Here is a 23,485-nt window from a genome sequence, read left to right as displayed (position 1 = left end):
CACCACCTCCTGTGGCAGTGAATTCCACATGTTAATCACCCTTTGGGTGAAGAAGTACTTCCTTTTATCCGTTTTAACCTGGCTGCTCAGCAATTTCATCGAATGCCCACGAGTTCTTGTATTGTGAGAAAGGGAGAAAAGTACTTCTTTCTCTACTTTCTCCATCCCATGCATTATCTTGTAAACCTCTATCATGTCACCCCACAGTCGACGTTTCTCCAAGCTAAAGAGTACCAAGCGTTTCAACCTTTCTTCATAGGGAAAGTTCTTCACCAATCAACACACCTGAGTTTCATCAAAGGCTTCTATTGACAGGGAAAACATTACACTCAAGCTGGTCTTTGCTAAAACTGGCATTCGCGGGCAAACCCACCTACATACACATACATGGTAGAAAAAGCCTATTAGGGGCTCATTTGCATATTAGGCCACCTCCCCCCATGCCAAACTAGCTGGAACTGCATTCCTGATCAAAAGCACTGTCTATAGTCCATCTGTTACATAGTCCAAATGCAAAAGCTTAGGGAGGGTTAAAACAATTATTTATTTATTTATTTTATCAAAGGTATATCCCAGCTGAACAATGGATAAGCAGTAAACAATGTAAAGGGTAAAGGTAGTTCCCTGTGCAAGCACCAGTCGTTTCCGTTGCTTTCACAATGTTTTCATGGCAGGCTTTTTACGGGGTGGTTTGCCATTGCCTTCCCCAGTTATCTACACTTTCCACCCAGCAAGCTGGGTACTCATTTTACCAACCTCAGAAGGATGGAAGGCAGAGAAAACCTCGAGCCGGCTACCTAAACCCAGCTTCCACCGGAATCGAACTCAGGTTGCGAGCAGAGCTTAGGACTGCAGCAGTACAGCAGCTTTACCTCTCTGTGCCACGGGGCAGAGGGATCGAGAAAATTAAAACATTATAATTGTTAATATCCTCCCAGTTGGCAGCCCCCACCTGGAGTTTGGCAAGCTGAATCTAACTGTGGGGCCCCTGAGTGGCACACGGGCACCTTCCCTTGGTGGGCTGCTGGGGAGTTGGCAAGAGGTTGTGTGTTCCCTGGTTGCTCTCCCAGCGCCTGCGGGGCATCCCCCAGCCTGGCCACAGGCTGCCTGCTCAGTCCAAGGCCTGAAGCGATGGAGGCTGCCCTGCTGGGGCTGGCTGGCTGGCTGGCTCTCTCTCTGGCAGCGGAGGTGGGGGTGGGGATGAACGCTGTGGGCAGTGCAGCAGCATTGCAGAAGAGGCTTGGAACCAAACCATGAGTTCATGCCATATTTGACACCCAGAGCGGATCATTTTTTAACATCTATAAAATATATGTTATAAGCTAAAACAGGGGTGGCGAAACTGTGGCTCAGGAGCCACCTGTGGCTCTTTCGCACATATTGTGTGGCTCTCGAAGCGCCCACTGCCCTGTCGGTTGACTTGGCAAAGGCATTTCTCTCTTTAGAAAGCCAGTTGGTGTAGTGGTGAAGTGTGCGGACTCTTATCTGGGAGAACCGGGTTGGATTCCCCACTCCTCCACTTGCAGCTGCTGGCATGACCTTGGGTCAGCCATAGCTCTGGCAGAGGTTGTCCTTGAAAGGGCAGCTGCCGTGAGAGCCCTCTCCAGCCCCACCCACCTCACAGGGTGTCTGTTGTGGTGTCAGAAGATAAAGGAGATTGTGAAGCACTCTGAGATTCAGAGTGGAGGGCGGGATATAAATCCAATATCATCTTCTTCTCTTTAAATCACTTCTCCAAACTAACTCAGCTGGCAGCTGGAAGAATACATTAAAGTTAAAGTTGCTTTCTTGCCCCCTCCTCTCCTCTCCCCTCCCTCCCTCCTTTTATTTGCTTTCTTCCCACTTTCCTTGCGGCTCTCATTTATTCCGCCTAGCTCTCCCATACAGTAAGTTTGGTCTCCCCTGAGCTCAAAGACACAGGCTGCCTCTGACGCTGCGAAAGCAGCCAACCAGGCCTGCTCCGACCGGCCAATCCTCACTCCTTCTGCTGCACGGGCGGGGGAAGCCCGCGGGAGGCCACGCTCCCTCCCCTCCCCGCCCGAGAGCGCGAGCTGCAGCGTCTTGGCCGCGCGAGGCCGCCGTAGCGGGGAGTGCGTCGCCGATTGCTGTCCGGGCGGCTTCCTGGGCAGGCAGGGTGGCCGCCATGAGCGACAAGGGGGAGCTCGACCTGACCGGGGCCAAGCAGAACACCGGCATGTGGCTAGTCAAGGTGAGCCCCGCGGGACGGGGATGCAGCGGAGACTCCCCGGCAAGAGGCCGCAGCGGCAGCAGCCCCGCTCTGGCCCCCGGGAGTGAGGGAGGGAGGGAGGTGCAGCTTTCCAGGGGAGGTCTGCCGGGGCCACCAGCCACGGGGACTGCGGGGAGCCTCCCCATTCACAAGCACTGCGCCTGCAATGCAGGTCTGGGAGCAGGAATTCAACTGGGCCCTAAAGCCACTGGCATTAAAGTGGGGAGTGAGCCAGTTGGTTCCGAGGCCACTTCCCGGAGTTAAGACGGAAATGTGTGAGCTGGAGGCTGGACATATGAAGCTGCCTTCTACTGCATCAGACCCTTGGTCCATCAAAGTCAGTATTGTCTTCTCAGACTGGCAGCGGCTCTCCAGGGTCTCAAACTAAGGTTTTTCATACCTATTTGCCTGGACCCTTTTTTGGAGATGCCGGGGATTGAACCTGGGACCTTCTGCTTACCAAGCAGATGCTCCACCACTGAGCCACCATCCCTCCCCTAGGTCTGAGACTCTGACCCTCACTGGCCTGACCCAGCAGGGCTCTTCTGATGCTCTTCTGAAGGCCTCGGCCTCCCTGCCCTGTTGTTGGCCTTCCAGAGGAACTGGCTACAAGCATAGTCAGTTTCAAGAGGGGATTGGATAAAAATATGGAGTGGAGATCCAATAGTGGCTATTAGTCACAGTGTGTGTGTGTGTGTGTGTCTGTCTGTCTGTCTGTCTGTCTATCTATACACACACACACATACATTGGCCACTGTGTGACACAGAGTGTTGGACTGGATGGGCCATTGGCCTGATCCAACATGGGTTCTCTTATATTCTTATGGGTGGCCTCTGTGTGAGACAGGAGGCTGGACTAGATGGACCCTCCCTGGTCTGACCCAGCACAGGGCTCTTCTGATGATCTTCTCAGGGGAAGGCCTCGGCCTCTCTGCCCTTTTGTTAGCCCTCCAGAGGAACTGGTTGGCCACTGTGTTGGCCTCGGCCTCTCTGCCTTTTGTTAGCCCTCCAGAGGAACTGGTTGGCCACTGTGTTGGCCTCGGCCTCTCTGCCTTTTGTTAGCCCTCCAGAGGAACTGGTTGGCCACTGTGTGAGACAGGAGGCTGGACTAGATGGACCCTCACTGGTCTGACCCAGCACAGGGCTCTTCTGATGATCTTCTCAGGGGAAGGTCTCGGCCTCTCTGCCCTTTTGTTAGCCCTCCAGAGGAACTGGTTGGCCACTGTGTGAGACAGGAGGCTGGACTAGATGGACCCTCACTGGTCTGACCCAGCAGGGCTCTTCTGATGTTCTTCTCAGGAGAAGGCTAAGCCTCTCTGCCCTGTTGTTGGCCCTCCAGAGGAACTGGTTGGCTGCTCTGTGAGACAGAAGGCTGGACTGGATGGACCCTCACTGGTCTGATCCAGCAGGGCTCTTCTGAGGTTCTTCTCAGGGAAAGGCCTCAGCCTCTCTGCCCTTTTGTTGGCCCTCCAGAGTAACTGGCTGGCCACTGTGTGAGACAGAAGGCTGGACTGGATGGACCCTCACTGGTCTGGTGCAGTAGGGCTCTTCTGATGTTCTTCTCAGGGGAAGGCCTCAGCCTTTCTGCCCTGTTGTTGGCCCTCCAGAGGAACTGGTTGGATGCTGTGTGAGACAGGAAGGATGCTGGACTGGATGGTCTCATCCAGCAGGGCTCTTAGGTTCTTACGGAGACAGATAATAGAATCATAGAGTTCGAAGAGAGTTAAAGACTAGCAAAATTTGTGGAATGATATGAGCTTTCCTTTGTCACTGTTCACTTCTTGATGGAATTACATCTCATCTCTAGGCTACAAAGATCAGTTCCCCTGAATAAAATGACTGTTTTGGAGGGTGGACTGCATTTCTGTGTGAAATCCCTCTCTAGGACCCTGAGATCTCCAGGAATTTCCTGACCTGTTTGCAAGTCTACTTTGGGAGAGGTTCTTCCAAGTAGTACTTCAGCTACAAGGTTAGGTGGATGTGAGTTTGTCACTAGGTGGACTACGGAGGCCCTTGCCATGATAGCCCCCTGGGACATGAGACATGCCTGGCTCCCACCATAGTGACTAACGGGAACCTGCATGTTCAGAGGCCTTTTTGAACATCTCTGGCTTGCTGCTTTTGGAAGGAGAGGTGCTAGGCCTTGCACAAGGTCTTCTGGGAGCCCAAGGTGTGTTGTGAGGGCAGGCTGGTCCTCACGTCACAGGCCAAACATCCCTGACCTGCTCAGTCAGGTGGGACTGCTGACCTCAGCACAACTGGCAGCTGGAAAGATTGGGGAGGGGGGTCCCTCTAGACACAAAGGGTTCTTTCGCTCGCTGGCTGATGGCAACTCTCCTTTCACCTTCTGGAAGGGTTCTGGGGAGGAGACGCAGGTTTTGGTACTGGTCAAGTAGACCCTGAACTATTTATGGAATTCCTTCTGGAGACGCTAGAAAAGTAGACTCTGAACTGTTTGTGGAATTCCTTCTGGAGTTTGGAATGGGGATTGCCCCATTCTCTTACTGAGGGAATCTGCTCCACTTGCCTGCAGATAGAATGAAATGCTGCAAGTTCTCAGCTCTGTGATCTGAAGACTCAGCAGGGCGACTTCCTAGAAGGAGGAGGAGTTGCTGTGGGCAACGTAGCAGGGGGCATACAGAGAGCAGGGTGTCATTTCCTCATTCCTGTTGATTAGGTGTAACTACCGTGGTCCCATTTTACGGAAACAAAACTGTCACCTAATCCATTGTAATCGATTGTTAAGTTGCCACTGGTGGGTTTGGGTCCAGTGACCCATCAGTAGAAAGCGGTGACGCTTGCTGGTCCTTCCCATTTTCTCATCTCTCCAGCATTCCTTCCCAACCTCGGGAGGTTTTTATTCCTGGGCTTATGGACTAAGAGCCAGCCTGGCGGGAGGCTTCGGGGGAGGGGGTGAATTTGTCCCGCTTGCCTCTTTCATCGGAGTTTTGCTGACTGAAGAGAAAGAAGGGGGTGGAATTGGACCCCGTCCCCATTGCACCCCCATGGTCTTGGGAAGAGACTTTGCTGGAGTTGGCAGTGGCTGCCCGGGGGAGAGAAAAGCTGGGAAAGTCTACAGTTAGTGTCCGGGATCTAACCTGGCAGCTGGAGTTTTCTATTAGTTTTTGAAAATATATAATTAAACCATTGATCCTTGAAATACAGACCTGTGCTGTTCTTATGGTAGCAGTTTTCCGTGTTTCCTTTAGCAGTGAACCTGTAATGTATCTTTTTATTTGGTATTATTTTCTTCGCCCTCATGAAGGCTGAGAGGTTTTCTGTTTAAAAAGAGAGAGAATTTATTGCATAAATTGCTGTATCCCCCCCCCCCCATTTCTTTCAGGTCCCCAAATACTTGTCTCAGCAGTGGAACAAAGCTTCAGGAAGAGGCGAAGTAGGAAAGCTGCGAATTAGCAAGTAAGAGGTCGATGTTTGCTCTGTCACTGCATGTCCCGGCAAGGGAAAAGCCTCTTGGGGCTGCTTGGAGGGTGCAGCCGATGCTCTTCTCCTTTCATGGTCATGCCTGTCCTACCTGGGAATCCCTCTTCCTGTCTGTCTGTGCCCTTGGGGAAGGACGGTGGCTCAGTGGTAGAGCATCTGCTTGGGAAGCAGAAGGTCCCAAGTTCAATGCCCGGCATCGCCAACTAAAAATGGTCCAGGCAAGTAGGCGTGAAAAACCTCAGTTGGAGACCCTGGAGAGCCACTAAAGGGGAGGGACGGTGGCTCAGTGGCAGAGCATCTGCTTGGGAAGCAGAAGGTCCCAGGTTCAATCCCCAGCATCTCCAACTAAAAAGGGTCCAGGCAAATAGGTGTGAAAAACCTCAGCTTGAGACCCTGGAGAGCTGCTGCCAGTCTGAGAAGAAAATACTGACTTTGATGGACCAAAGGTCTGATTCAGTATAAGGCAGCTTCATATGTTCCCCAGCCCTTCTGCCACAGAGGTCGTGGGGCTGAGCTTTCCCCTTAGAGGCACCCGCACTCATCTGGAATGCTCTTTTGGTGGGGATCTTCATGCCTTTCCCCTGCTGGTTTTTACCTATTATTGATTTAATTCAGAGCTGTGATTTTGTTGTGAATGGCGGCCACGAGATTGCGGTGTGTCAGTATTGGAACAAACAATAGCCTGGCTGCGCATGGTGCTGCTCAGACATTTCCCTAGGCTGTCATGGGCCGGCCTACCTAAGCTCTGGAGCACTTTTAAAAGTATTCAGAAGAGAAGGTGACAAGTGATGCATGAAAGGACTGAGGAGTTCTGAACTCTTGTTTTTCTGTCTTGTCTTTCTTCACCCTTAAGAGTCTCAGCTTCAACCTATGTTGGTTACCACCAGCCCCTGTAATTGCAGATAGATGTGTTAATGTGATGACAAAGTTATTAGAAGTGTCATCCTGTTTCTCAGGATTGGGTGTATCCAGGTTTTTTAAGGACTTAAGCAAGCTTTTCATTCTTGGGTCTGTGCTAAATGTTAACCTTTCTTAGGTACGGGGGCTATTTTCAGTGTAATGCTGCATAAATGCAGCATGTCCACCAGATGTTGTACTGCTAAGCAGATGATGATGATATTGGATTTATATCCCGCCCTCCACTCCGAAGAGTCTCAGAGCGGCTCACAATCTCCTTTCCCTTCCTCCCCCACAACAGAACCCTGTGAGGTAGATGAAGATATTGGATTTATATCCCGCCCTCCACTCCGAAGAGTCTCAGAGCGGCTCACAATCTCCTTTCCCTTCCTCCCCCACAACAGACGCCCTGTGAGGTAGATGAAGATATTGGATTTATATCCCGCCCTCCACTCCGAAGAGTCTCAGAGCGGCTCACAATCTCCTTTCCCTTCCTCCCCCACAACAGACGCCCTGTGAGGTAGATGAAGATATTGGATTTATATCCCGCCCTCCACTCCGAAGAGTCTCAGAGCGGCTCACAATCTCCTTTCCCTTCCTCCCCCACAACAGACACCCTGTGAGGTAGATGAAGATATTGGATTTATATCCCGCCCTCCACTCAGAAGAGTCTCAGAGCGGCTCACAATCTCCTTTCCCTTCCTCCCCCACAACAGACGCCCTGTGAGGTAGATGAAGATATTGGATTTATATCCCGCCCTCCACTCCGAAGAGTCTCAGAGCGGCTCACAATCTCCTTTCCCTTCCTCCCCCACAACAGACACCCTGTGAGGTAGATGAAGATCTTGGATTTATATCCCGCCCTCCACTCAGAAGAGTCTCAGAGCGGCTCACAAGCTCCTTTCCCTTCCTCCCCCACAACAGACACCCTGTGAGGTAGATGATATTGGATTTATATCCCGCCCTCCACTCCAAAGAGTCTCAGAGCAGCTCACAATCTCCTTTCCCTTCCTCCCCCACAACAGACACCCTGTGAGGTAGATGAAGATATTGGATTTATATCCAGCCCTCCACTCCGAAGAGTCTCAGAGCGGCTCACAATCTCCTTTCCCTTCCTCCCTCACAACAGACACCCTGTGAGGTGGGTGAGGCTGGAGAGGGCTCTCCCAGCAGCTGCCCTTTCAAGGACAAACTCTGTGATAACTATGGCTGACCCAAGGCCATGCTAGCAGGTGCATGTGGAGGAGTGGGGAATCAAACCCGGTTCTCCCATAAGAGTCCGCACACTTCACCACTATACCAAACTAGCTCTCCTAACTAGTAATAACTGTAGTTAATGGAACCCTGACCATCAGAGGTTGTCATCTTAAGTTGGTTAGGTTGGTTCCATTCCTGTTTGCCTAAAGGTCAAAACCTTCCATGCTCCCTCTTGTTAGAATACCTGTTTCCTGATGTGTGGACATGGAATTTCCTCTCAAGGCAGCCCAGAGTTCCTTGTTGCTTTTAGTGGTGCTCCAGGCATGCCCATTTTCAGGGTTGCTGGGAAGGATTCCTTTCTTGCTGGACAGTCTCTAGAACCCAGTGAGCTGCCTCAGCTGAATTGAGGTGTTCAGGCTTTCATTTGTGATGGTGATTATTTGTGAGCATTAAAACGCTGTATCCTTTCTTTTACAGGAATCAAGGAAGAACAGAAGTAAGTAAATACAATACAAATACTATAGAAGTATTTTTATTGGAATGTGCCAGTTCATTGCATTAAAAGTTCTTTTAATATACAAGATAATTAGAAGAGAAGAAAATGTAATGTTTATTGTGAGTGACATATGTTCCATTATTATATACTAGGAATAAGGCCCATTATGGGAATAAAGGAGAGACTTCGGCTTGTGTCTGTCTGTTCACAGAGTGGACTTCAGCAAAGCAAAGCTAGAAAGGGGTAGAGCTAGAAAGAGGCTCTGGGTGAGTCCCCTGGCCTTGGGCACTCTGTCGATTTGCTGTGGTGTCATACCATTACAACGGTCACACAGACACTGAAGCTCAGCATTCCTTTCATTTGCAGTGTATTGTTGCCACCTTTTTGTGTCATATTCAGCCTTGCAGCTATTAGCATCAGTGTGTGCTTATTGTGTGTGTGGTTTTTTTTTTTGCCTAGCCTTGTTGTGTTATGGTATACCATAGAGTATGCACGTCAATGCAGCCAGTTTGGTGTAGTGGTTAAGTGTGCGGACTCTTATCTGGGAGAACCGGGTTTGATTCCCCACTCCTCCACTTGCACCTGCTGGAATGGCCTTGGGTCAGCCATAGCTCTGGCAGAGGTTGTCCTTGAAAGGGCAGCTGCTGGGAGAGCCCTCTCCAGCCCCACCCACCTCACAGGGTGTCTGTTGTGGGGGAGGGAGGGAAAGGAGATTGTGAGCCTCTCTGAGACTCTTCGGAGTGGAGGGCGGGATATAAATCCAATATCTTCTTCTATTTTCTGTAGGGGAAGTGATCTGACTTCAGCTTTCCATTTCTTTCCCCCCTCCCTATAGGCTCTACCTAGGAAAAGTATAGTCTTCCTCCATGGTGGGGACCAAAATAGGAGGGAAGCAACCTCAGCAGGGTATAATGACATTGAGTCCACCATTTTCTCCAGGGGAGAAGTGATGGCTGCATCTGGAGAGCAGTTGTAATTCTGAGTGGTTTCCAGCCCTCACCTGGAGATTGGCAACAGCGGTTCCCCAGGAGGAAGTGGCTGGCTTGGAAGGTGGAGATTATGGCATTGTACATGTCTGAGGTCCCACCCCTCCTAAAACCCCACCTTCTCCAGGCTCTACTCCTCAAATCTCCTGGAATTTCTCAACCTGTTGTTGGCAACCCTATCTCCTTCCCAGTCACTCATCAACCTACCTTAGACTCCACAAAATCTCCAGGAATTTCCCAGCTCGGAGCTGGCAACCCTAATCAGGACTGGGCCCAATGAGTTCTCCCTCAGATGCCAAAATAGGCCTGGAAAGGGCCTCTTTCCCCTGCCTTTTACTGAAAGAACCAAGCTTGGAATACTCTGGTTGCCTAGCAACAGCCACTGAGGGAAAATGGGGACCCAGTGGAACAGGCCAATAGGACACAAAAGCCAATCCTTTGTGGGCCAATCCTTGTTTGTCCTGTGCTGGAGGGATTGAGTGACATGCAGCTCATGTCAAGCATGACTAATTCTGATCAATAACTGATGGGTTTATGGTCTGACAAAAGCAGGCCTGGGTAAGATTCCAGAGAACCAAATGCTGCTAGTTTATTATTGTTTACTGGCTCCTCTTTGTTTTATGGCTGTTAATTAGAGGGAACAAAGCAATCAGCACCTTCCCATGAATCCTTCTATGGGAGGATGAGCCATCTGGGCAATGCAAGGCCGAATGCCTGATAACGCCCTGGGAATGTATGTAGGTTTGATATTCTATGTGTGAACACTCTCCTGCTTCCCCTCCTCGTAGGAATCCCTTTGAAGTGTATCTTAAAACTTGTGAATCAATGTATTGGTTTCATTCTTCTCAAGCCACGGCTTGAGCCAAAGTATCGGTCTGTCAATAAACGTAGTCTTTGTAGCAGCTTCGACTTGTCATTGAACCCGCATGCTTGACAGCTCAGCCAAAGGGAGAGTACATGAGTCATCACCAGTACAGCTTGACTTTTATATCTATGGGATGTACACACACACAAAAAACATATTATTTGACATAACTGTAACTTGTACGTGAAGTTAAGACAAAATCTCCTTTTTTTGATGTTACGACTGTGAAAAAAACCTAATCTTGCATTTAAGCAAATACTATAATGTTGAAAGTCAAGAAGGAGGAAGACAAGATACTCACAATTTGTGCCGAGTTATGTTTAAGGAAACCGACATGGATTTACCAAGCATGTCACTAGAGGAAGAGAAGAAGACATTAAGTAAAAAGCAGCAGAACTTGTGTCACTGGCTTGCCAGTAACGTTGAATGGATATCCAGTGAATGGCTAATGGGACCAATAATATGAAACATAAAGAGGAGTTGATTTCTGAGCAACTCAAAGATAGATAGATAGATAGATAGATAGATAGATAGATAGATAGATAGATAGATAGATAGATAGATAGATAGATAGATAGATAATTTTATTTGTATCCCGCCCTCCCCGCCGAGGCAGGCTCAGGGCGGCTAACAACATCATACAAATTTCAATTATACAAAAAAGCAAAAAACACAAAATTACATTTAAGCATTAAAATTCTGATTAGGTTTAAAATTAATTAATTAAGTTAATAAAAGTGCTAATACTGTTCTTTAGGATGGCGGTTATCATTAACAATTTCTTCCTTCGTCAGCGAAAGCTAGTCGGAAGAGGAAGGTCTTGCAGGCCCTGCGGAATTGTTCAAGGTCCCGCAGGGCCCGCATTTCCTCTGGAAGTTGGTTCCATAGGCTCGGGGCTACAGAGGAGAAGGCCCGGTTACCGGTACATTGCAGCTTCACCTCTCTCGGTCCGGGAGTAGTCAACAAGTTTTTTCCGGCTGACCTCAGTGCTCTCTGGGGTTCATATGGGGAGAGACGGTCCCTAAGGTAGACAGGTCCTCGACCATATAGGGCTTTAAAGGTAATGACCAGCACTTTGTAACGAACCCGGTATGTAACTGGCAGCCAGTGCAGCTCGCGCAGTCCAGGCTGTATGTGCTCCAATTTAGGAAGCCCCAGCAACAGTCTAGCCGCCGCATTCTGCACCAGCTGCAGCTTCCGGGTTCGGTACAGAGGCAGCCCCATGTAGAGGGCATTACAGTAATCCAGTCTCGAGGTGACCGTTGCGTGAAGTACCGTTGCCAGATCTTGGCGCTCTAGGAAGGGAGCCAACTGCCTTGCCCGCCTTAGATGGAAAAAGGCTGACTTGGCGGTGGCTGCAATCTGGGCCTCCATTGATAATGAAGGCTCCAGTAAAACTCCCAGACTCCTAACCCGGTGCGCCGCTTTCAGCGGCACCCCGTCGAAGACCGGAAGAGGTATTTCCCCTTCCCGAGCGCCCCGACCCAGACAAAGGACTTCTGTCTTCGCTGGATTCAATTTCAGCCCGCTCCTCCTCAACCAAGTTGCCATATCCTGCAAGGCCCGGTCTAAATTCTCAGGGACGCAGTCAGGCCGGCCGTCCATCAGCAGATAGAGTTGGGTGTCATCTGCGTATTGATGGCACCCAAGTCCGTATCCCCTGGCAATCTGGGCAAGAGGGCGCATGTAGATATTGAATAACATTGGTGAGAGAACTGCCCCCTGGGGCACGCCACAGTCCAGTGTGTGCCTCCGGGACCGCTCGCCCCCAATAGCCACCCTTTGTCCCCGATCCTCGAGGAAGGAGGAGAGCCACTGTAAGGCAGACCCCCTCACCCCTATGTCGGCGAGGCGGCAGGTCAGTAGCCGATGGTCGACCGTGTCGAACGCGGCCGACAGATCTAGCAGCATCAGCACCGCCACACCACCCCGATCCAGATAAAGGGGGAAAGATGGTATCTCCAACAGACTCTTATGGCAGTTGAGTGTAGTTCACTGGGCTTATCTCTTGAATTTTGCATACAGACCTCACAAACAATTCTGTTTGCATGTCATGGTCTTTTAACTGCAGTGTTCACGCTCCCCCTCCCCTCCCCTTCCCCAATCCCCGTTTGTAACCGTTATCTGCTGACTAGGGATTCACTTCTGATAAAAATAGGTAAGTGCCGAGTGCTTGCGCAGGGACCTACCTTTACCTTTTTATTAACTTGGTATTACAGTAAATCCATTAGGCTTTAAAATGGCAGAAGGCTCCATTTTGGTTTTGGGGATGACATTCTAATGTGGCTGCCTTACTGGAATCTGATTCAGGAATTAATTGCTAAGTGTGTGCCAAGAGCTCTCTGGGGCTTAGCCTGTAGTGTTTTCAACCTGCGCTCTTGATTTCTCTCTCTCCTGTCGTTTGCCAGCTTCCAGCCACTTAAGCAAAAATACATTTTTAAAAAAACAGTGTAAGAGATCTTGCTTTGCTGCATATTCATCTGCATATGTAGAAGTTGGGGTGGGGGGGGACTTCCGTTTCCCAATCGCAGAAGCTGTGGCCCATGGCTGCCTTCTGCACTCTGAGTAGGGGGTAAAAGCAGCCAGAGTTTATTTTATGCCAGTTTCTTTCCCTGCCTCTCTAACTTGTGTAATTATATAATAATTACTGGGGTGTGAGTAGAGGGGAGAGATTGGAGAAGGTTATGTCACTCACTTGGATCTGCATGGCTTCAGGTATCTGTCGGACTTGAGAGAGATGCTTACTGCATCTTTGGTCAGTATAAAGAGTTGTGAACATGAACATATGAAGCTGCCTTATACTGAATCAGACCCTCGGTCCATCAAAGTCGGTATTGTCTTCTCAGACTGGCAGCGGCTCTCCAGGGTCTCAAGCTGAGGTTTTTCACACCTATTTGCCTGGACCCTTTTTTGGAGATGCCGGGGATTGAACCTGGGACCTTCTGCTTCCCAAGCAGATGCTCTACCACTGAGCCACCGTCCCTCCCCTAAGGACGGTATATTATGTATATTATGGGGGGAATTAATTGCTGTATAGCATGGGGGGCGGACGCGAGGGATGTTTGGTGAGTGGCTTCTCTGGAGTGAGTGGAGGATCAACATGGTGTTGTTCTGCAGAGCCATCCAGACAAGCTCCCAGTGGGAGGGGGCAGAGGGAGGGAGGCCAACAGTCCAACTGACTCCATGGGCCATTCCTCTCCCTCCCTGGGTCTCCCCAGGCAGCTCCCCAAGCAGCCCTAGTGAGACAGGTTCATAGAATCATAGAGTTGGAAGGGACCTCCAGGGTCGTTTAGTCCAACCCCCTGCACAATCTTGTAGGGGAACCCAGAAGGAAATCATTGTGCAGAAATGTCGGAGGTCAAGACAAGCATTAAAATTACCCAAAGTAGATGTTCAAGCAGGTAGTGAGAAGAGAACCAGAACTCCAATGCTTCTCTCGTTCTTGAGCAGGGAAGCTGGTATTCCTAATTGTCAGCTGACTTGTCACGCTTTTTTGCTGAAAAAACAGCTGGCTCGCTTGCCAGACCCGGAGAAAAGGCACATGGAACTGTTTTGCAAAGAGCATCGCATCATGTATTATTGTTTGCCCATGGAAAGAAATTGTGTGTGTGTGATAGCTGGAGTTTTTGGTTCTCGGGAGAAAAGATTTGTTCCCCTGATGGCAAGGGTTGCTGACCTGGAGAAGCTGGGGGTGGGGGTGGGAGAGAGATGTGGGGATGAGCCTTTTATGGATCTATCAAAACAGTCCCACAACTGTAGTGATGGCCCTTCAGCTGTCTTGGAGGTTGGGGGTCTTCAGGTTGGAAGGCGTCAGGCTGAGGAGGAGGGATGTAATCCCTTAGAAGGGATCCCTTTCTTGGATGATGGACCAGTATCCTCTACCACTCTGGGGTAAGGGGTGAGTGGTCTGGTTATTAGGAATATAGAGAGTAGGGTAGAGAGTAGAGAGACGGGCATTGTGACTGCATGCTGTTTTGCCTTCAACCTTTGCATCAGGCAGTCGCCATGCGCTGTTTAGATGGGCTGAGAGGTAGTTTAGGGAAAGAGTGAGCAGTCTTGTTGCATGTTGGCGCCTGTGTCAGTGGAAAATACAGTTGTGGGGTTCTGGAAGCAAAGCGTAGGTTCCTAGGCAGAAGGCTGAAGGCCAGGACCTCCAAGTGAGCATTCTCAGAATGACCACTGGTTCCTCGCCCAGCACTGACCAGGCAGGCACAGATCAGGAAGGTCAGGTCACGTTGACGAGATAGTGGCACAGGTTAGCTAGGCCCCGGGGAACTTTCTGGGAGAAGTCAAACCTGTACAAAGAAGATGGGCTTTACAGAAGCCCAAAAGGAACCAGGCTGCTGGAGGTTAATCCAAAGAGTGGCAGAGCAAGCTTTTAGATTAATCCCAGGGGGAAAGCCAGCAAGAGTCGGGGAGTCTCCAGTTATGGACAATCTAGCCCAAATTTATTTATTTCTTTAAAATACATTTCGGGAGCCATGTGGGGCTTTGTCCTGCCACCTGTGGGTCTTTTGAGCACCATTCCTCAACGTGACACATTGCCCCACATTTCCAGAAGCTGCCCATTGGAGCCTGTGAGGGTCAGGTTGTTCCCACCTGGAAAAAGCCATCATCAGAAGGGCAGCTAAGCTGAAAAAGGCAAGCCCCATGCTAGGAGTTGCTAGGAAAAGGATTGAAAATACAATTGCTAATGCTGCGATGGCCTTGTGTCATGCTGGGGTGCAGTTCTGGTTGCCTGTCTCAAAAGAGATTGCAGAGGTAGAAAAAAGTACCCAGGAGGGCTACCAAGGTAATTAAATGGTTGGAGGACCTTTCCTTTGTGAAAAGGCAGGAGAGCCCGGGACTTTTCAGTCCAGAAAAGAGGCAGCTAAGGAGGAACCTGGTAGAAGTTTATACAATTACATATAGGTTGGTGAAAGTGAGTGGAAGGAGTTTATTTCTCCTCCCATAATACTAGAGCTTGGAGGTAACCAGTGAAATTGTTGGGAGATAGATTCAGGGGAGACAAAAGGAAATTCCTTCACTGCATAAGCAGTTACTCTCTGAATTCCTAGCCAGTGAAGGTAGAAGATGAAGAAGATATTGGATTTATATCCCGCTTTCCACTCTGAAGAGTCTCAGAGCACCTCACAATCTCCTTTACCTTCCTCCCCCACAACAGACACCCTGTGAGGTAGATGAAGATATTGGATTTATATCTCGCCCTCCACTCTGAAGAGTCTCAGAGCGGCTCACAATTTCCTTTCCCTTCCTCCCCCACAACTGACACCCTGTGAGGTGGGTGGGGCTGGAGAGGGCTCTCACAGCAGCTGCCCTTTCAAGGACAGAGTCTCAGAGCGGCCTACAATCTCCTTCCTCTTCCTCCCCCACAACTGACACCCTGTGAGGTGGGTGGGGCTGGAGAGGGCTCTCACAGCAGCTGCCCTTTCAAGGACAGAGTCTCAGAGCGGCCTACAATCTCCTTTCCCTTCCTCCCCCACAACAGACACCCTGTGAGGTAGATGAAGACATTGGATTTATATCCCGCCCTCCACTCCGAAAAGTCTCAGAGCGGCTCAATCTCCTTTCCCTTCCTCCCCCACAACAGACACCCTGTGAGGTAGATGAAGACATTGGATTTATATCCCGCCCTCCACTCCCAAGAGTCTCAGAGCGGCTCACAATCTCCTTTATCTCCCTCCCCCACAACAGACACCCTGTGAGGTGGGTGGGGCTGGAGAGGGCTCTCCCAGCAGCTGCCCTTTCAAGGACAACCTCTGCCAGAGCTATGGCTGACTCAAGGCCATTCCAGCAGGTGCAAGTGGAAGAGTGGGGAATCGAACCCGGTTCTCCCAGATAAGAGTCCGCTCACTTAACCACTACACCAAACTGGCTCCCCAGTAGTGATGGAGAGTGATGGCCACAAGCATAGAGAAGGAAGTTGGGCAGATAGATGGAAGAGAGGTCTGTCAGTGGCTACTAGCCCTGGTGACTGAGGGGAGCCTCCCTGTTCAGAGGCATTCAGCCTCTGAATCCTGGTGCCAGGAGGATGCCTCTGTGCCCTGTTGCTGTCTGTCTAGAGAGCAAAGGTGTTGCTAGGCTGTGTGTGCCATAAAACATGCCAGGTACTGGAGATAACAAACTTCATAAAGGACAGCAACTGGTCAGCTCTGAGTTGGTGTGTCCTCCCTGCAAGGCCCCATGGGCTGGGAGGCGGGTGCGGAGGAAAACCCACGTGGGCAAACTGGAGAGCCAGCCATGCAGCACTGGGCAGACACTCCCAGGCCCCAGCACACACCCACACCCGACGCACAAACACTGACCCCTGCAGACATCTGGGATGTCATCATTGGAGCTGCAGGTCAAGTGGAACGGTCTGAATGTGGCTGAAGTGGCTCCCAACTGACCAGGGAGGCCTGACCTGAAGCGAAAGGGTTCTGCTTGATGACTGCAGACTGCAGGTTGTCCTGCCATGCTGGAGCTGCAGTTGCTCCGCCCACCCATCCCCAAGGAGTGTCCTGTTCCCTTCCTTGCACCAGTTGCTTGTGGGCTGCATAACAGCCCTGGATGGGCCAGTTCCAGCCCCCAGGCCTTGTCTTTGACCCCTGCTCTAGAGGAACTGGTTGGTCCCTGTGAGAGACAGATGCTGGACTAGATGAGCCCTCTCTGCTCTGATCCAGCAGGGTGTGGCTTGTAAAGCTCTAAGGCAGTGTTTCTCATTTGCAGGGTCCTGACCAGGTACCGGGCTGCAGAAGCCTCACTACCGGGTCATAAGAAAAGCCAAAGCTAGCCCTGCCCCAGCAAAGCATGACCTCTGCTCTGCTTCCTTCCCCCATCTCTCTGTTGCGTAGAAAAAAGCTAGCCTTGAAGACTGACACAGGCTGGAAAGCCTGCTCTCCATTTGGTTTCCTTCCTTCCCCCATCTCTCTGTTGTGCAGAGAAAAGCTAGCCTTGAAGACTGACACAGGCTGCAAAGTCTGAGCTCTGTTTGGCTTCCTTCCTTCCCCCATCTCTCTGTTGTGCAGAGAGAAGCTGGGCTGCCTCTCCTTCCTTCTCCGCCCCTCCCAGTGTTTGAGGGAAAAGCTGGTGTCCACTGGCACTTTAGACCCATGAAGTGTTCTTCAAGGTATGTGCTTTCCTGTGCCTTGCAGTATTTTCTTTTGGGGAGATTTCCCCAGGAGGCCTGGGCGGCAAAGTAGGGTTTGTGTGTTTTTTTCAGCCGGGAGGTGTGGAGAGTGGGCATTCCAGTAGCTATTTTTTTTTTACCAAACGACCCCTGGGCAGAATTGTTGCTGGCTGGGGTCATCTGATGGTGAGGAAGGCTTTTTTTTCTTTGCCCCCTCTTCCTTCCTTCCTTCCTTCCTTCCTTCCTTCCTTCCTTCCTTCCTTCCTTCCTTCCTTCCTTCCTTCCTTCCTTCCTTCCTTCCTTCCTTCCTTCCTTCCTTCCTTCCTTCCTTCCTTGTGATGCTCTGTCTGTATTCTTGGTGCTGGGAGGGCGGGGAAGCAACACTGGGAGAGCTTCTAGTGCCCTGGCCCCACTGGTGGAGATTCTGGAAGTGACATCACAGGAAAAGGTGGAGTTCTGGTTCAGTGTGCCTCACATTGTGCCCAGTGTGTCACTTGGCCCTTGACACCACAGGAAATGACATAATTCCTGTCTCCCAGCTCCACCCCCAAATTTTAGTGGGTTCACGAAGGAGAAGTGTAAAAATAACTGGGCCACGGGAAAGAAAAGTTTGGGAAACCCCGCTCTAAGGGCTGGGGGCAAGGGCACATGAAGAGCCACCTGCTGCCCCTCATCACCCAACACCCCACTCCGAGGCCGTGAGACGGGGTCTTCTTAGTTGTGGTGCCGTTTGTGCAGCTTCCTTGTCTAGATCCATGCTCACTTTAGAGGAGTTGGCTCTAAACATTTTTATTTTCCCAGACTCCCCCATCCCACCCCCCCACTTTTCTGAATAGATCCTTTTGACCTGAATACTTCTGCTTTTAAATGAATGCTTTTATAGCTGGTTTCACTCTTGGTTGCAGACAGACAGACCATGTGGTTGAAAGTTCCCTTGGGAGTAGGAGCTGAGAGGCTGGGATGGGAATGTTTAGTAGATATTGAGGAATTCGGTCTGCAGCATCTGCCTGTCCTGGTTTTCTGATGCCATTGCTCTGGGATAGCTGCTGCCAGTTCCTCCCTCCTGGCCTCAAACATTTATTTCTGAGATTGTCTTGGAGCCATTAATAATTTCCCCCATCATTTTGGATGTACAGGTGCTTTTGTATATAGCACGCGGAATACCTGTTTTGAAAAAGTTACTTTCAAAAGTAAGGGTAGGATGTGCCACATTTGTACTGGTAAGGACCAGTGGCTTATCTAGACCAGTTCTGTCTCCAGACACACGAAAGCTCTCTGTAGTCCCATTTAGCAGAGGCCCTTCTTGTCCTGCTGCAGGTATAAAACAGGCAGGGTTGGGTCTCAAGGTCATTTTTTGCAAATCTTCCCTTTGATTCCTGCCGTTTCTGCTGCAGCCCGTTAAACACCCTAATGCAGTGTTTCTGGCAAGGAGGAGAGCCTCAGGAACTGTATAGAAGACCAAAGGGGGGGTCAGCAGTAGGAAGGAGAACTGGTGAATATTGCAGCCCCCCCCCCCATTTTGCTGGTGGAAAATGCCTCTTGGGTCCAACCCACAGCCTTTCATTACAAGATTTTCTTTTCCCTTCCTAAATATTGCAAACAGGAGACATTTTCTCTTTTTGTAATAATATTTCGTGGTATTTGTGGTTGACAGGTATCTTTCACTTTGAATGAAGATCTCGCGAACATTGAAGATATCGGCGGGAAGCCGACTTCTGTCAGTGCGCCCAGAGAACATCCATTCCATTTGCAAAATGTCGGAGGACAGACTTTAACTGTGTTCACAGAGAGCTCCACAGGTGAGTGAGGTTGAAAAGTGTTGAGATCAAATTCTGCCAATCTGAAGGGCTGCCTAAGGCGGAAGGAGACCTCCAGGCTCTCTCCGATGGACTCATGTCCTGCGTTAAGAACATAAGAGAAGCCATGTTGGATCAGGCCAATGGCCCATCCAGTCCAACACTCTATCAGACAGTGGCCAATACGCACACACAAACACATACACACACTGGCTAATAGCCACTGATGGACCTCTGCTCCATATTTTTTCCAATCCCCTCTTGAAGCTGGCTATGCTTGTAGCCGCCACCACCTCCTGTGGCAGTGAATTCCACATGTTAATCACCCTTTGGGTGAAGAAGGACTTCCTTTTATCCGTTTTAACCTGACTGCTCAGCAATTTCATTGAATGCCCACGAGTTATTGTATTGTAAGAAAGGAAGAAAAGGACTTCTTTCTCTACTTTCTCCATCCCATGCATAATCTTGTAAACCTCTATCATGTCACCCTGCAATCGACGTTTCTCCGAGCTAAAGAGCCCCAAGCGTTTTAACCTTTTTTCATAGGGAAAGTGTTCCAAACCTTTAATTATTCTAGTTGCCCTTTTCTGGACTTTTTCCAATGCTATAATATCCATTTTGAGGTGCAGCGACCAGAATTGCACACAGTATTCCAAATGAGACCGCACCATTGATTTATACAGGGGCATTATACTGGCTGATTTGTTTTCAATTCCCTTCCTAATAATTCCTAGCATAGCGCTGGCCTTTTTTATTGCAATCACACACTGTCTTGACATTTGCTGTTCTTTGCTGTTGTTCATTTCCTGGTTCATTTATGCTGTCTGGAGAAAAAATGTTAACAATAATTGACGTGCCGGAAAATCCAGAATAAACTGGAAAGTTTGTAGGTTTTAGAATCTCTCCTTTTACATGTAGCTAATATTACTATGACACATCTTCATCAAAAGCAGAAACAAAAGGATCTCCACATCGAATTTGTTTGTTTGCAGTTATTTGTACGTACACATAAATGTTGATCCTACCCTTTCATTAGCATTCCCAAGGCGTCTTGTAGTACAAAATGACTATTTAAGACACAACAAAAGCAGATAATAAGATGTAGCTTCCAGAAGCTTGGTGGAAAGGGATGCTGTTACTTTCTTCCAAAGTGAATAGATGAGCCCTTGCAGATGAAAGGATTCTGTATTTCGGACACTACTCTAGAAAAGTGAAGAGGCCACAAAGTGCCTGTATGATAGTAGAAGTTTTTCTGAGATTTAGTTGCGCTCGGACTTCCCCTCTCCCAGTTGCACCAGCTTGAAGAAGGCTGAACGGCCAAAAACGTTCTTGCTGATTACTGAAACCAGGACTGTGACCCATGGTGACCAAGGAGCTGGGTATGACTAATTAATTATAGAAACCAGAACAAAAACTTTTTGAGAACTATATTTTAATGAGATTGTGACGGGCTGATCATTGGCACCCTTGGAGAGTGCTGAGTTTCTTTGTGGGCTGTTCACTTTTGAGCTGGGCTGTGACTCCGTTTTTGTCTTGCTACTCTGGAAAAGGCCCTGCACCTTGTACGAGACAGCTGGCCCTCCTTCAAGGGTGAGACTTAAGTTGACTGTGATATTCAACGAAATCACACTGGTCAAGGCACTCCCTGAGATAAATCAGCCCCTGACGACTTAGGCCTTGAAAGCTTAAAAGGAGGGTCTTGAATCGGACTTGGAAGCCGGTTGTCAGTGAAGTTGTGTCAAAATTGGTGCAATATGTTAGCAGCAGTTCACTCACATAAGTGGCTGAGTAGCTGCATTCTGTACCATTTGAAGTTTAAGGAAGTTTAAGGTCCTGTACAAAGAGGCATCCAGTACTCTGTTTTGAGAGCTACGGAGAGCCAGTTTGGTGTAGTGGTTAAGCGTACGGACTCTTATCTTAAGTGTACACTCTTAAGTGTACGGACTCATGGCCAATGGCTGAGGCTGATGGGAGTTGTAGGCAAAAAAAAACATCTGGAGAGTTATTGGCCACCCCTGCTCTAGAGGGGTTAGTTTACTATAGCCAAATACTCCCTTCAGCCTTGGGCAGGAGGCCCACAGTGCTTGTTTGGAAGGGGTGAGTCTCTTTCGCCTTCTCCTCCTGGAGTCTGGCAGTCAGCAGAGGGAGTGGGGGATGTGTCAGTGCAATACTTGCTCTCTGTGTTTTGGGGGATTTCTGTAGCCTTTGTTGGGGAGAGACTTAGGGGAACATCATTCTCTCCACCCTTCCCTCCCCTGTGCATACTGAGATGTCTTCCTGGTGCACCACAGACTTTTCCTATCTTTCTTTCCAGCCCAGTTATGCTGCTCTCATGATGTGTATAAGGCCAGGGTACAGTGATGCCCTGAACTGGGTGGCCCCATTGGATCTCAGAAGCTCAGCAGGGTCAGCCCCAGTCAGTGCTTGGGCGAGAGACCACCAAGGAAGTCCAGGGTTGCTATGAAGAGGCAGGCACAGCCAAAGCACCTGGTTCGCCTCTTGCCTTGTATACTCTGTGGGGTCGCCAGAAGTTGGCTATGACCTGATGGCCCTTTCCACCAGGAGATGGCAATACTGGCCATGGTCAAAGGGTTCCCCTCTCTGGAAAGCCGTCTTGACTGGAGAAGAAAGAAGAAGAAGATAAGAAGCCATGTTGGATCAGGGCAGTGGCCCATCCAGTCCAACACTCTGTGTCACATAAGAACATAAGAGAAGCCATGTTGGATCAGGCCAATGGCCCATTCAGTCCAACACTCTGTGTCACATAAGAACACAAGAGAAGCCATGTTGGATCAGGCCAATGGCCCCTCCAGTCCAACACTCTGTGTCACATAAGAACATAAGAGAAGCCATGTTGGATCAGGCCAATGGCCCCTCCAGTCCAAGACTCTGTGTCACATAAGAACACAAGAGAAGTCATGTTGGATCAGGCCAATGGCCCATCCAGTCCAACACTCTGTGTCACACAGAAGCTGGCTATGCTTGTAGCCACCACCACCTCCTGTGGCAGTGAATTCCACATATTAATCACCCTTTGGGTGAAGAAGTACCTCCTTTTATCCGTTCTAACCCGACTGCTCAGCAATTTCATCGAATGCCCACGAGTTCTTGTATTGTGAGAAAGGGAGAAAAGTACTTCTTTCTCTACCTTCTCCATCCCATGCATAATCTTGTAAACCTCTATCATGTCACTCGCAGTCAACGTTTCTCCAAGCTAAAGAGCCCCAAGCGTTTTAACCTTTCTTCATAGGGAAAGTGTTCCAGCCCTTTAATTATTTTAGTTGCCCTTTTCTACACTTTTTCCAATGCTATAATAAACTTTTTGAGGTGCGGTGACCAGAATTGCACACAATATTCCAAATGAGACCGCACCATTGATTTATACAGGGGCATTATGATACTGGCTGATTTGTTTTCAGTTCCCTTCCTAATAATTCCCAGCATGGCGTTGGCCTTTTTTATTGCAATCGCACACCGTCTTGACATTTTCAGTGAGTTACCATGACTCCAAGATCTCTCTTTTGGTCAGTCTCTGCCAGTTCACACCCCATCAACTTGTATTTGTAGCTGGGATTCTTGGCCCCAATGTGCATTACTTTGCACTTGGCCACATTGAACCTCATCTGCCTCGTTGACGCCCACTCACCCAGCCTCAACAGATCCCTTTGGAGTTCCTTACAATCCTCTCTGGTTCTCACCACCCTGAACAATTTAGTGACATCTGCAAACTTGGCCACTTCACTGCTTACTCTCAACTCCAAATTATTTATGAACAAGTTAAAGAGCATGGGACCCAGTACTGAGCCCTGCGGCACTCCACTGCTCTACCGTCCTCCATTGCGAAGACTTCCCATTTATACCCACTCTCGGCTTCCTATTAATAAGCCAGTTTTTGATCCACAAGAGGACCTGTCCTTTTACTCCATGTCTTTCGAGCTTTCTAAGGAGCCTTTGATGAGGAACTTGATCAAAAGCTTTCTGGAAGTCAAGGTAAACAGTATCTATCGGGTCTCCTTTCTCCACATGTTTGTTCACCCCCTCAAAGAAATGTAACAGGTTAGTGAGGCAAGATCTTCCCTTATAGAACCCATGCTGAGTCTTCCTCAAGATATTGGATTTATATCCCGCCCTCCACTCCGAAGAGTCTCAGAGTGGCTCACAATCTCCTTTCCCTTCCTCCCCCGCAACAGACACCCTGTGAGGTGGGTGGGGCTGAGAGGGCTCTCACAGCAGCTGCCCTTTCAAGGACAACCTCTGCCAGAGCTATGGCTGACCCAAGGCCATGCCAGCAGGTGCAAGTGGAGGAGTGGGGAGTCAGACTCGGTTTTCCCAGATAAGAGTCCGCACACTTAACCACTACACCAAACTGTCTCTCTGTAAGGGTTTTCCACCTTCTCTGGACTGTTTTCTGCTGCTCTTGTTTGTGCATTAAATGCATAAATTGCACTTTTCTTCAGTAAACATTGCCATAT

The 23,485-nt window shown here is 49.4% G+C and overlaps 1 protein-coding gene across 2 annotated transcripts in view; it reads left to right on the top strand.

The window, feature by feature from the left end:
* Window positions 1–1,943: 1,943 nt before the first annotated feature.
* Window positions 1,944–23,485, top strand: part of GTF2F2 (general transcription factor IIF subunit 2) — a 108,388-nt gene continuing 86,846 nt past the window's right edge. For both annotated transcript variants that reach the window (XM_060233571.1, XM_060233570.1), the window contains exons 1-4: window positions 1,944–2,209; window positions 5,571–5,644; window positions 8,240–8,258; window positions 18,872–19,016. In XM_060233571.1, coding sequence (XP_060089554.1) covers window positions 2,144–2,209; window positions 5,571–5,644; window positions 8,240–8,258; window positions 18,872–19,016 — 304 coding nt within the window. In that variant the 5' untranslated portion in view covers window positions 1,944–2,143. The remainder of the gene's footprint in view (window positions 2,210–5,570; window positions 5,645–8,239; window positions 8,259–18,871; window positions 19,017–23,485) is intronic.

Source organism: Heteronotia binoei, chromosome 3 (genome assembly GCF_032191835.1).
Source record: "Heteronotia binoei isolate CCM8104 ecotype False Entrance Well chromosome 3, APGP_CSIRO_Hbin_v1, whole genome shotgun sequence".
In the NCBI taxonomy this organism is placed as follows: domain Eukaryota; kingdom Metazoa; phylum Chordata; class Lepidosauria; order Squamata; family Gekkonidae; genus Heteronotia; species Heteronotia binoei.
This window is presented reverse-complemented; position numbering and strand designations above follow the sequence as displayed.